Source organism: Chanodichthys erythropterus, chromosome 10, assembly GCF_024489055.1.
Source record: "Chanodichthys erythropterus isolate Z2021 chromosome 10, ASM2448905v1, whole genome shotgun sequence".
Classification (NCBI taxonomy): Eukaryota; Metazoa; Chordata; class Actinopteri; order Cypriniformes; family Xenocyprididae; genus Chanodichthys; species Chanodichthys erythropterus.
Window position 1 is genome coordinate 13,375,524 of NC_090230.1, and position 14,579 is coordinate 13,390,102.

General features: G+C 36.8%; 1 protein-coding gene across 1 annotated transcript in view; it reads right to left on the minus strand.

Moving 5' to 3' along the window:
• Window positions 1-1,664: 1,664 nt before the first annotated feature.
• ncanb (neurocan b) overlaps window positions 1,665-14,579 on the minus strand; it is a 130,256-nt gene continuing 117,341 nt past the window's right edge. The window contains exons 11-15 of the mRNA XM_067398657.1: window positions 12,011-12,169; window positions 9,989-10,071; window positions 7,451-7,595; window positions 1,874-2,056; window positions 1,665-1,783 (exon numbers count right to left, since the gene is read on the minus strand). Coding sequence (XP_067254758.1) covers window positions 1,665-1,783; window positions 1,874-2,056; window positions 7,451-7,595; window positions 9,989-10,071; window positions 12,011-12,169 — 689 coding nt within the window. The remainder of the gene's footprint in view (window positions 1,784-1,873; window positions 2,057-7,450; window positions 7,596-9,988; window positions 10,072-12,010; window positions 12,170-14,579) is intronic.

Below are 14,579 nucleotides of genomic sequence, written 5' to 3' on the forward strand. Positions count from 1 at the left end.
ACTGACTTTGAAATTTACCCATGAGCACTTTTAACATCTAACCTGTATGTGATATCGCACCATCTGGATTCTTTGTTTTCGTTCTCGCCCCACTCATGGGAATCCATCCCTATTTTATTTCTTCTCCAACTGTACTACATTGAGAAGCTAATTACGGGCGTAGCGTTCGACCCCCGAGGCTGTTAAAAGTACCTTGTCACCGGCTCAGTTTGATGTGCCGTATTTGTAGCCGAGTGCAATTAAGACCGGCAAGTCGAACCTCTCTTTCCGTCTCTTTAATTCTCGCTCTTTTTCGCAACGACAGGCTCTGACAGGACAATTTCTCCTCTGTGGATGAGAAAGTAGGAGATCATGACATAGACTATGAATAACAGATGGAGGGACTACTAGTAGGGGGGGGGGGTTAAAATGGCATATTTTACCTAATTCTTGTCAAATCGCTCAAAGTCAATACCTGTAAAAGATAGGCAACCTTCAGTCAAGGGTTGATATTTATCTGTGTTAATTGCTAGTTAAGGGCTGTTTAAAAACATAATGTAATATTGTGATCCCAAAAATGAAAAGTATGTCATCATCTATTCACCCTCATGTTTTTCCAAACCTATTACCTTATTAACCTGTACTACCTTTTTTGTTTGTTTGTGGAGCTCTAAAGAAGACACTTTGCAGAGTGTTCAAGCTGCTCTTTTCCATATAATAAAAATCAATGTAGACCCGGGCTGTAACAGCTCCTAAAACGACTAAAAGTTCTGTAAAATGATCATTAAAGTGGTTCTTATGACTATATGTGTTCTATATTCTTCTTATTAATTGTGAAATTTAAAAGATTTTCCACAGAGAACTCCACCGATTTGGGTCTGAAATCTTGTTTGTCATCAAGTTGCCAGATTTGACAGATTTATCACATTTCTGTGAAAGTTACAATTGAGGGGAGATTAATGATAACGGCTTTTGATTATTGAAAACCTTTGTTTCTCGCACAAATCTATCGAACGGCTTCAGATAACAACACAACTACTTTTGCTGCTTTTTTGACGTTTTTAATGTCGTCATTCACTCATCTCTTTGCGCTTCAGTGGCGGAAATAAAGTCGTACAGGTTTAGAACAACATGAGGGTGATATTTATTTTTATTTTTGCGTGAATTGCACACTGAAAATCAGGATGAGCACCACTCCTCGCAACCCAAAAAACATCAATACTCAGAAATACTGTATAAATTAGGTTAATGTCTTACAAAGAGCAAACCAACGTCAAAACAGTCAAGAAATACTGCATGAGCTAACAAATACCAAGCATTTCTTGGCTGTTTTGATTTGATCCCACGTTTTGAAAAGAAATACAATATTTACATGTTGTACCAACTCTCCTGCTCCATTAATGCTTATGTAAAAATACATAAACAGTTACCTAGAGTGTTTTCTACATTGAAGGTACGAAAGAACTTTCCTCATGGTTGATTCACTAAAATGAGATGGAACATTAACGGATAAAGAGACGGAAAAGTAAAATTGTTATAGTCCTTGTGAGGTCCAGCAGTGCCCCCTCTGATCATAATGGGGGTAGACTGACCCAGGCGAGAAGAGGGAAAAGGTGAAAGGCCGTCGGATATCAAAGATAAGGAGGTTTAGGTGAAAGGCTGGCGGAAAGGAGGGGATTATTTGGTTAGAAATGGCCGTGACCCTCCTGTTGACCTCGATGACCTCCTGAACCGTGCCTCTTGTGCTTTCTGCGCTCGTGGTGGGACTTGTGGTGGTGGCGTCTGTAGCGGTGAGATCTCCGTGCTGAGAATACAAGAAGAGAATCAAGTGTGAATGAATCTGGTGATTCGGTTCTTGATATTGACTTTTAGCTAATAAAATCTGGACACTCACACTTTGTACAGATGATCTTGGGTCGGTCCCATTTGCCATTGGCACGGCACTTGGTGGTGGGGATGTGGCGCTGTAGGAAGCCGTCATCGCACTGGTAACGTACCACAGAGTGTATGTCGTAGTGCGAACGCTTCCGACCAATCAGGAAAGCATTGTCCACAGTGGGAGGAGCTCCGCATAGTACTGCAAAAAAGACAATAATGTAGGATTATGAAAACATCCTTTTTTAATATATGTTCCTGGAATTTTTTACAATTCTGTCAGATATTATTTTATTTTCATGGTAAGGATGATGAGCAAGAACCGATGGCTATATTATTTTGTTCAAATAAAATAAAAGTATAACACTAAAAGCTAAAATCAGTCATTTTAAATGCTAGTACATTTTGGCAACACAACTTTGCAAATATTTATTAAACAATTTCCTAAAGATTACATTTAACAGTGTTATTTAAATTGGTGTTTTTAAAAATGATTTTTAATGACCATTAAATGAAGGCAGAGCTAAAAATAAAAATATATACATCAAAAAATTAAAAGAACATTTTTATTATATAAAATTATAAATAATTATACAAAATAATTATAATATAAAATATAATTTATAATAAAAAAATATTTGTGCTTAAGGTATCATTACAACACAACATTACAATCTACAGTATGAAAAATTATTTTATTTTGCAATTTGCTAAAGATTACATTTAAAAGTCTTATTAAATTAGTGTTTTTACATCTTAACTTTTAATTACTGTTAGTTGGAGGCAAAGCAAAAAATAAAAATTAATTAAAAACAAATTAAACATTAATTATAACAAACAAACAAGTAAATAAATAAATCATTTTATATTGATATTTATTTATAAATAATAAATTATAAATAATTATAAGAAATAATGATAATAATTTAATATGTATTTTTAATTTTTATTTATGTATTTAAAAAGAATTAATTATTTATAATATAAAAACAATATAAAGTGATGCATCCATAGTTCCTGGTGTCCTTGTGAATGATTCATTGTGAATCTTACTGCAAATAATAAAAAAAATTAATAATAATAATAAAATGTTTTCCCCAGCCACCTGTGAAATAGATCCCACTTTTAAAGATATAATCACTTCATCATGATGGATAAAATCAACTCAGTTTAACTGCCACGTTATAGAGGAAATAGGTTTCAAATGCTGTTTCATGTTCAAGATTTATAGTTTGACAAATCAGAAGTGGAGTATGACAAAAAAGAACTTAATTCCCTGCTGTATTCTGATTCAACCCTAAAGCACCACAGCTCACTGACAACAATCTACAGCAGTGCCTTGCGGTGACATTTAAGCAATTAAACAGGTTTAAAGACCTTGTTTCACTGCAGTTCCTTTTACTTTCATTAGGTGGCACCCTTGGAGTTGAACCTCAGTGTATCGCTTGACTGAGGATGCAAGCTGCAGCAAGTCGGTCTGTTATTTTGTTGCGGTGGGCCAGTAAACACCACAGGGAACCAATCAGGGTGCAGGCACAAACAATTAGCCTGTGGTATACAGCTCCCCATACATTCACACTCTGAACAGCAAAGCTATAATCAAAGGCTGCTGCTATAATCACCTCAGCTTGTTCATTTGGTTGGAAACATCATAAAGCTGACCTGTGATTTGAGTGTTTAATGTCTTCACTCCAGCAGACTTTATGGCCTTGGCACTTTAGTTTTTCCCTTTTTACATAAGATTTTCTTTATCAAATGCTCCAGAGCAAGTCGTGCCATTAACCTCCGTGAATCAAATCAATTCTGGCAAGGAACTGCAGGTTATCTGTAGCTCAGTACGGGCAGGAATTGCCACCTAATCAGTGATGGTATGAGCTGGAATTGATCTGGGAAGTCAGCTGGCTGGTTGTAAGCTTGATGAGTTTTGTTGTATGCCTTTTCAAGTGTGTGTGTGTGTGGGGGGGGGGCTTCTTTGTCTGGAGAGAAAGTAATATGACCTTCTAGCTTGAGGACAGCAGGCAAACGTCACACTTAAAAAACTCACTCCGGCACTAAGCAACCATCCTCGATCCACACAAGCCCAATTCTGATTCAGCAGTAAATTATAAATAAATAATAGACCATCAAATCAATACTCAATTCTGGACACAATGTACACTCAAATGCAGTGGACTCAAAAAGTATTTGGACAACTAAGCCATGCTTAAAAATGTATAATGTCATTGAATTATATATATATAGATAGAGAGAGAGAGAGAGAGAGAAATTATTTATAAAACAAAAATAACATATACATACACAAGTTTTATATATATCTTATGTATATATGTATGAGTACATATACAGTATCTCACAGAAGTGAGTACACTTTTGTGGCCAGCGGTGTAGACATTAATGGCTGTGTGTTGAGTTATTTTTGAGGGGACATTAAATTTACACTGTTATACAAGCTGTACACTCACTACTTTACATTGTAGCAAAGTGTCATTTCTTCAGTGTTATCACATGAAAAGATATAATATTAACAAAAATGTACTCACTTCTGTGAGATGCTGTATTATCTAATGCAGTGGCATCCACACATTAAATAAATAAATTAATATACAAGTAAAATAATAATTAAATTAATGTTAACTAATATTTTCAATTCACCTAACTTTTGAATTATGCTATATGCGGCAGTCATTTGAAATGATTTGTGTTTAACTGCAAGTTGAAGCATTTTCAAAAGGAAAAAGGAAAGTGGTTTACAGCAGTGCTATCTTACTGACCAGCCTGAGCAAAATGCCCAAAGATGCATCACACCTCATTCATCCAAATATCAAAACTGGCAGGGAAAAGTCAAGGTGATTCAATAACACAGACATAGATAGGGGTTCTTCAACTGAGTCAGCATCACCCTGAGACTTGTGCTAAACACTTTGGATTCAGGCATTTTTACCTCCAGCAAAATCTGTAGCTCAGCATAAAAACTATTACAACATGAGAGAAGCAAACTGGCAGTAGGTCTGTTTAAAGCACATATCTCATGAGTTAATATCATGCATTGCTTCTCTATGCTTTTCTTAAGGGATTCTATTATTGTATTAAGGCTTCACTGGAGGGATTGCATGATCAATAGCGGTGGCAGTTTGAATGATAGAATGGCTGGGGAAGGGCTGATGGACAAAAAGGGACAGCGAGGCAGGTGGTGGGGGTGGTTGAAAATGTTTCCCAGGTGGTCTTGCAAACAACAGCTGGCTGAGCTGTGTATGCAGCCATATGACTGTTTGCTCGAAATTGAACAAGCCCACCATCGATTAAAATCAGTGGCTGTTGCCCAGAGTAACCCCTGTGCACACTATTAAAATCACCATGTTAATGTATATGTGTACTTGAAGATTTTCGGAGAACTTAATAGCTTTCGCTTTTCGTAAATGAGCAAGATTAAAAGAGGTTCACAAGGGCCAACTGGAGAACAGGTCCATCAGAGGATGCATCTCAGGAGTCCCAGACCATGGCGGACCTACTTTGGAAAGCCAATAAGACTCGTTTCATTTAAATGTATATTTTTATTTGATGATGGATTTCAATTAAATATTTAGCTTAAATATAGAAATATTTAAAGGGTTAGTTCAACCAAAAATGAAATTTCTGTCATTAAGTACTCACCCTCAAGTCGTTCCACACCTGTAAGACCTTCATTCATCTTCAGAACACAAATTATGATATTGTTGATGAAATCTGAGAGGTTTTTTATCTCCCATAGAAAGCAACAAAATTACCACATACTGTATTCAAGGTCCAGAAAAGTAGTAAAGACATTGTTAAAATTGTCAACGTGACTACAGTGGTTCAACCCGACTTTATTTATTAACGTCATTATTTTTGTTTTGTTTTTACGCACAAAAAGTATTCATGTCGCTTTAAACATTTTAACGATGTCTTCACTACTTTTCTAGACCTTGAATATGGTAATTTCATTGCTTTCTATGGGAGATTAAAAAAACCCTCTTGGATTTCATCAAACATATCTTAATTAGTGTTCTGAAGATGAACAAAGGTCTTACGGGTTTGGAACGACATGAGGGTGAATACTTAATGACAGAAATTTAATGGGTAAACTAAACTAAACCTGATTTAGTGTTTTTTTTCACCAATTTATGGTGTTGTTTTGAGGTGTTTTTTTGTAGCAAATTTTGATCAAGTGCCAAGTAAGCCTACCACATAAGCTCAAACACATTTTTAATAATAAATTGAGTGTGAAATTAAGGAACGGAGGTGAGAATTTCAATTGGATGTGAGAAATGTTTCATTGGCTCTCCAGACCAGGCTTGTCATGGTCTGGACCCCTTGAGAGGGATTCTCTGATGGACCTGATCTCCGGTTGCCTCTTGTGAACCAGAGGTGCCTATTTAAATCTAGCTAGGGCAGACGGACCCGACGGATTCCATACCCTCAGTCTGCTTCATATGTAAATGACCAGATAAAACAAGTCTAATGAGTCCATAGTGGTGTGGGTGAAGCAGACTGCGCCAGAGCTAGACAGCTAAAAGTGGCTGAAGAGAACCAGTCATGTCCGTCATGTCATGATCGAGGCTTTGAACACGCAGCCCTCCTGAGGACCCACCATCACATCCTCAGAACAAAATGAGTGACAGTTATTGCTGAGGTCCTTGTCTGATGGCGAAAGACGTGAGAAGAATTGGTGAAGAGGGAACTGTTGAAAATGAAGCCGTACAAACTGATATGACAAGTTCAGTGTGACATAAAGAAAAAGTGGAAGGGAATGAATGTGCAATATGGGATTTTGTTACAGAAATAGTACCCCAAAAATGAGAATTCAGTCATCATTTACTCACCCTCATGTTGTTACAAACCAGTATGATATTTTGAAGAATGCTGGAAACCAGACAGTTTTGGCTTCCATTGACTTGCGTTGTATTTTTTTGTTGATATAATGAAGTCAATAGGAACACGAAACAGTTTGGTTACCAGCATTCTTCTTTTATGTTCCACAGAACAACATGAGGACGAGTAAATAATGACCGAAATTGTATTTTTCGGAGGGCTATCCCTTTAAGCTTTCAAGCTTCAAAAAGGACACAAAAGCATGTAAAATTATCACAAAATTGGTTGATATGACTCATGAACTCTAAAGTCATGTGATAAATGCTTTGTATGAGAACAAATCGTTCTTGTGAGTCGAATCTTTTCAATGAATTGTTGATCCATTTTGTTCATGAATCATCACTAATCAGGTTCTTAAGTTCAACTCTGATTCATTGTAATTGCATGGTAAAGCGTGACCAGTTCATTATTCAAAATTAATTATTTTGTGTTCCACAGAAGAAATAAAGTCAAATGGGTTCTGAATGACATGACAGAACTATCCCTTTAAAGCATCAGAATGGATTTAAATCTAAGGAAGGGATATAAATGAAAGAGGATATGAGGAACATCTCATGAAGAACATGAACATGTGTGAATTAAGTTAACAAAAGGAGGTCAGAAATAAAGGAAACAGTACAGTGAGGTATAAAGCAAGGCGGTACAGTATTTGTCCTCTTTTCCAAAAGCCTCCTCTCTCTCTCTCTCTCTCTCTCTCGCTCATCACCTGTGCCTTTCTTGCAGATGTAGGGCAGGTTGTAGTTGCAGGGCACATCGTTCCATTTGCCGTTCTCATGGGCGATCATCACCACGCAGTCCTCTCCGCCCGCAAAAAAATTATCCGGCTGGTTCTCCCTCCAGTTCTCATATTGCTGGAGGAGGAATGGGGATATTTCAGGGCTAAATCCAATCCCATGGCTTTACTAGGTATTTAGTGTACCGTCTTACATATCCATTGCATTACAAATGGGTTTTCAGATACATCTAATGGGTCTGATATAATATATAATATATAATATATATATATATATATATATATATATATATATATATATATATATATATAGTATCAGAAGAATACAAGTATCAGAACATACAGTACAATTAATCACTTAGATTAACCACAGTATGATAATGCAGGCAGTATGATCAGGTAGATTATGCATATGGCAGCACAAGTCTCTCTCTCTCTCTCTCTTATACACACACAGTGCACAGCATACATGAGTACACCCCCTCTGAACAAATACAAAAGATGTATTTTCTTAACGATCACTAACACAATTCATGAAAAGATGGGAAAACTGAAATGTATTAAACATATACTTAATAAAAACAGAGAAATATATGTCATTAATATCTGTAAAATAAATAAATTAGCCAATTTTGTTTAAATGAAGGATTGCAGAAATTAGTACACTCTAGATTTAATTCAACAAATGTACAATATTCTAGTACTTAGTATGTCCTCCATAATTTGAAGTATACTGCTCTGACCCTTCTTGGCATGGAGTGTACAAGTTCATGACAAATGATCACATCTGTCCTGTTTAACTCCTGGACGATGAGCTCCTTAAATGCCCTGATCTTTAATGGGGAGTGTTGCTCAACTCATCTCTACAGATTTCCCCACAGGTGCTCAAGAGTGTTAAGATTGATACATGTTCCAGTGAGGACAGCAACCATGCACGTCTCTTCTGCAGGCTGCATCTTACTCTGTGATACAGTCACTCTTTTCATAGCTTTTGCTGGCTCTGAGACTCTCGCTTGGTATTTCTCCTGCTCTTTGTCAAGCAAAAAAAAAAAAAAAAAAATCCCTCATCACTAAATGAAAGCATAAAAAAGATGGCCTGCTTATTTCAGGGGCCTTGTCACAAGTCGATTGTTTTTGAATTTCTGTGTTACCTTGCTATATTTTCACATTTAAAACAATGACTTGGTAATCCTCTTGTGCCACTGTCCTCTTTTGTGCTAAGAAATAAGTCTTCTGACAGTTCTTTCCCAAGTGCTTCCACTTTAAAGGGTTAGTTCACCCAAAAATCTAATTTCTGTCATTAATTACTTACCCTCATATCATCCCAAACCCGTAAGACCTTCATTCATCTTCGGAACACAAATGAAGATATTTTTGATGAAAACAAAGGGTTTATAATCCACCCATAGGCAGCAACATCATTGCACCTTATAAGATCTAAAAAATAGTAGTAACGACATGGTTAAAATAGTCAAAGTGACTACAGTCGTTCAACCTTAATGTTATGAAGCGGCGAGAATACTTTTGTGTGCAAAAACAAAACAAAAATAACTACTTTATGTAACAATTTGAACGGTTGTCATACGTAGTTGACGCAGTGCAGGGTTCCGTGTTCTATGTCAGAATGGTGAATCATTATTGGCTGGCTCCTGTGTCAGCATCACAGGCTTGCGTCGTGCTGCTCATGTATACAGAATCGGCCAATACTGAGCCGGTGTTTGGATGTAAACACGGAAGCCTGCCCTGCGTCAACTGTGTATGACAACAGTTCAAATTGTTAAATAAAGTCTTTATTTTTGTTTTGTTTTTGCGCACAGAAAGTGTTCTAACAGCTTCATAACATTAAGTTTGAACTACTGTAGTCACTCTTTTAATGATGTCTTTAATACCTTTCGGGACCTCAAAAGGTGCAATGACATTGCTACCTATGTGTGGTTCAGAAACCCTCGGATTTCATCAAAAATATATTTATTTTTGTTCTGAAAATGAATGAAGGTCTTACGGGTTTGGAACGACATGAGGGTGAGTAATTAATGACAGAAATTTCATTTTTGGGTGAACTAACCCTTTAAGTCTGAGAATGATTAAGTGGGCTATATTACACTTTTAATGTACTTCTCAAGAAATTACTTATCTTTAAATGTTTTGGATCAAAAATTGCCTTAAAAAAAATATATATATTTTTTTTTTCTGGTGTAAGTTTAAGTAACTTTCAGGAGGGTGTACTCATTTTTGCAACACAACATTTTGTCACTTTGATAAGAAAATCTTATTTTTCTGAATAATTTTGACCAAAGAAGGTAACTGATCAAGCAGACTTGCTGGAACATTATATCTATAAAGAACCCTAACATGACTTCTAAGTAAAGAGTAATTGCCAAATTTGTTGAGTTTCAGAGGGGGTATATTCATTTATGCTGTGCACTGTAATCTATAAATCTATTTTAAATATATGAATACAAACATACATAGCAAATTTTATTTCTTTTATGTATTTTGTGCCAGTCTCACCAGATCCATGTTATCGGTCCACTGGAAGTCATCTTCCACCATCCTGTCATTCAGGCCAATCCACGTGTTCTCATGGCTCATTCCTGATTTAAAAGCACAAAACATTTCAAATGATTTTTAATCATTTTTTAATCACTTTTTTAATTAAAAACATAGTATATTTTGAATTATGGAACAGATTTCAATTGGAAGTGAGAAATGTGTTTCATTGGCTCTCCAGAACAGGTCCATCATGGTCTGGACCGCTAGAAAGGGATTCTCTGGATTCCATACCCTCAGTCTGCTTCACATGTTAATGACCAAATAAAAAAAGTGTTTTAAAAGCACAAAACATTTCAAATTATTATCTTTTCTATTATAACATACTATATTTTCTGCATTAATTTCAAAGTTTTTACTTTGTAGGACAACCATATTTAAAAATAGTTAAATATTTAAACATTCTTTTTTGCCATAAGACTTACATTAATACCATGTATAACCAACAACCTGGAAGACCTGGTTCACACTAGGTGTAAATAGGGTATTAATGTCATAAAATGCAGTGATAATGCTTCCCCTTTAAGTTGTAGTCTGCTTTATATCTTCTACAGGGCCACTGGGAGCCGACTGATGGTGTTATCACAATTCAAGCTCAAGCCAGAAGCCATCAGATCGTCCCCAAGATGCATTTGTGAGGATTTTTTTTTTTTTTTTTTTTTGGTCTGGGTGTAATGGAATTTCAATCATGGTGTTACTGATTAACATCATTACAGGGCCCATTAATCTTCCTAATGGCTGTGCCCCCTTTATTGCAAGGGTGGAGATGTCCATTTTCAAGGCGATTAAACACACTTTTTGGTGAGCGCTGTGGCTCTGTGAGCAGACAGCAGCAGACAGCATGCTGTGAGAGGCCACAGTGAGCATCATTACGCTGGATTTAGGCTCGAGCAGTGGCGGAAGACATAATGCAATCTGTGCAGTGTGGGAGTTCAGCAGGCCTGTCTCTTATCTTAGTTATGTGGCTTGCTATTTAATGATTTAAATAAACTGGCCACACCCCACAGGAAGCAGAATTTGAATGGCAGGAAGTGGAGATTAAAAAATATGAAACTTTACTTGAGTGCCCTCCCACTTTTTCAAGTATTTTTCCCATAGGGATTTTAAAAAGTCATATAAAAAGAGTTATATAACAAACCAGCACAACCAGCTACAGAGTAAACAACAACATTATAAACTTTGAATTGAAAAAACTATATGAAAATCTGACAAAAAGACAAAGGTTCAAGACTGTGTACTTATGAGAAAAAAAGGGAAAGAACAACAACAACAATACATTTTCAATTTATAGTAATATATGCATCTAAACATATTTAAGTAGTTTGCGAGTAGGGAGACTCTATCATATCATTCATCAACACTGAAAAGTCCTCTTGGTGCAATTTTCTTGTCGCGATTCTGTGATTGGTGGAGGTTTTATACCTGGAATTCCAGCTGATGGCCTCAACAAAAGCATAAATTATCATTTAATCTCATAGTCCACAGTTGGTCTGTTTGACTTTAATAAGTTATTGTTAAAAACCAATTCCCCTACGGAGAAAATTCATTTTTACTTCTGGAACCCGACTGTTGCACTCTATTGATAGAAATTCAGTAAGTAATGCAATTCTGAGAAATTAAGTGTTCTTTTTCCTATCTGTACTTCCTGTTAAAACAGCAAGTTTTGGCTAATCATTTGAAATTGATTTTAGAAGGACCGACAATTTCATTCTAGAAAGCATTTGATTGGACAAAAACGTATAGTCCAGGATGAGTCATCCAAACTTTTGGTACATTTTCCTGTACGAAAGACTTTAAATTTTAAATTCTTTTACACTACCGTTCAAAGGTTTGGGGTTGGTAAGACGTTTTTATTAAAGAAATTAATACTTTTATTCATCAAGGAAGCATTTATAATGTTACAAAAAAGATTTAAAAGTACACAAGCATATTGAACCTGCAGAACTTTATTTGTGCATTTGGTTAAATTGAGCAGATACTGACCATTAATGAAGTCCTGCTCTTGCGTGGAGTGGATACTGGCCAAGTGACCGCTGTGCTCTCTGCAGTCCTTCTCAGCGTCCTCCCATGTGTGTCTACGGGTGAAGTACCTGTAGCAGTGGCCGTGAAACTTCCTCCAGTTGTGCTCGCAACCCTCAGTATCTGCATTGACAGAGAAAGAGAGCTTGAGGTACAGAAATGAATCTGAAACATTTGCGAAAATGCTACTAGTTAGCATTTAGCATTTTTCATCATAAATAGCATAACAATGTGAGTGAAAGTTTAACTGAATGAAAGATTAGCATGCATTTCTTAGTATTTGGTTTGTCATGGTGTTTAAAAAGGCTATTCAGCAATAATCTCACATATAGCTACATGCTAGCCCACTCAACTTTAGCTCCTCTGAAGCGACACATCCACGCATTTTATTCGCTCCCTTTGTTGTGTCACTCTAATCCAAGGCTGTGAGCATAAGCAGTTTAGCATTAGCACAAACACGTCTTAATCTATTCAAGCTACAACAATCTAGAGAACCGTCTTCTCTCGCTAAGTTCAACGGCTAATTAAGCCCTGTCACATCCTTGTCAGAACTGCCTCTTTCTAACCCTTTGGGACTCTACCGCATCTGGGCACATGACAAACAGATAATCTCTACTTTTCTGAGTGTGTGTGGCTTCGTACATTTGTCTCTGTGTTTGAGGGTGAAGATTTTAGCCTTCTCAGACTCCTCATTTCATGAAACTGCAAGCACTTTGCTGCCGTTTTTACTCCTAGCAAATTCAAAGCGATGTTGGTAAATTGGCTGCTGCAAATTGGCCCGTATGGGCAACTGTTTAGCATGCAGATGGGTGTGAGAGCTGCCTGAACACAGGGCAGAGGAACAGAATGTACCGCAAGAAAGTATTTAAGGCGCCACAACCACTGCAGTTGCCATGGGTCTACGTGTCCAAAATTTTAACGCCAACTGTCAATCACATTACTTCCTCGTTGTCTTGATCAGAATGAAAATGTAACCATAATTTGCTTTTCTCCATTACAAATACTATCTTAGATGGTGCTAGTGAACTAGAATAGGTTTCCTTTGGTAAAGCTGGTTATAGTAGTCAATTCCATGTTGCTGATTAATGTCAGCATGTCCAAAATTTACACTTACTAGGGAAAAATGTGAATAACAATTGAATTTGGTAGCTAAATAAAACGGCAGAAATTTTATCATTAAATTATTCATGTAATTTTTAGGTTTTTATATCATGTGGTGACACATACATGAAATATTCTTCACATTATGTCACCAAAATGAAAATATTAGCAACAAAATATTTTTTTTCCCTTCACATTCTTATGATATAAGCATTCTACCAAAACACTGTTTGGTATATGGTGCTGTGAATGTCATTGGTCAAAAATTATAAAGTAAAATTAAATAAACAGCTGAATATAAAAAACAAACAAAAAACAAACATACAATATACAAATATGCAATATCCTCAATTAACCTGCCGCTTGCAGGTGTAACAATTAAAAATACATTCTGGATCCTGTTTAGCTATATTACTAACAGAGTTGTTTTCTAAAACAACCATTTCATTTAAATAGATGGTACTTCTTGTTTTGTACCACATCCACATGTTTGCATACTCTGAATATCACTAATTCAAGAGATTCAGAGCTAAACTTTGAGGGCAGCCCCATTTAACCTGAGTCAGAGGGATCTAGCCTGAAGCTAACCTGAAAGAAAATACTGCCCAGAACAAAAGATTCTCTCTCATACGCTTTGGCATTCAAGTGGCTTTCTGTTCCCTGGGGAGAAAACAGACTGGCTGCTTTATCATTGCTGCTGAGGCTGGAACAGAGACGACACACATCAAGTTTCCCAAAGGAGGACAAACCGTGTAAGCTAATCTTTAAGGCGAGAGTTAATCTTTAATGTAACAATAATTTTCAACTCGTGGGTCATGACCCAAAAATGGGTTTCAGGTCTGATAGGGTTGAGAATAACAGGGAAAAAGCAATGCTAAATGTGAATTTAAATGTGTTTCATTTGGTGCATTAAAGGTCTGTCAACCGGGAATGAAAAGAGAGAGCAGTAGACTCTGTTGAGCATTGCAATTTGATCAGTCCAAGAGACCGGAACCACACTGCGTACAAGCTTCCGGATCCATTCAGCACTGTTGACAGTGTATTGTAATACAGTGGGAACGCATCCAAATTGGTGTGCTCCAGCAGAGCCTGCTCTCTTATCTCCAGTCGCAGGAAGAATAGAGATGCTGGAGGCATTACAAGTCACCGTTGGCATACCTTGGCACCGGGCCCGGTTTAGGAATGGGTGGTTGTCACCAGTCCTCCACCTAAAAGCCTTCGCCCCAAAGCCTAGTGGGACTTGCAATCCTTTGAAGAAAGCAGCCTGACGATGTTCAAAGCAGATGATACTGCTCACGGCAGACTTTGCTTTTATATCCTGCATTCATTAAACCAGTCCTACCGCAAATATTTGCAAAAAGAGACCTGTGGAATAGTGGCTGAGCGGAGTAATTGTTTATTTGAGGCTCAACTGGTGGGTCATGAACCAAAA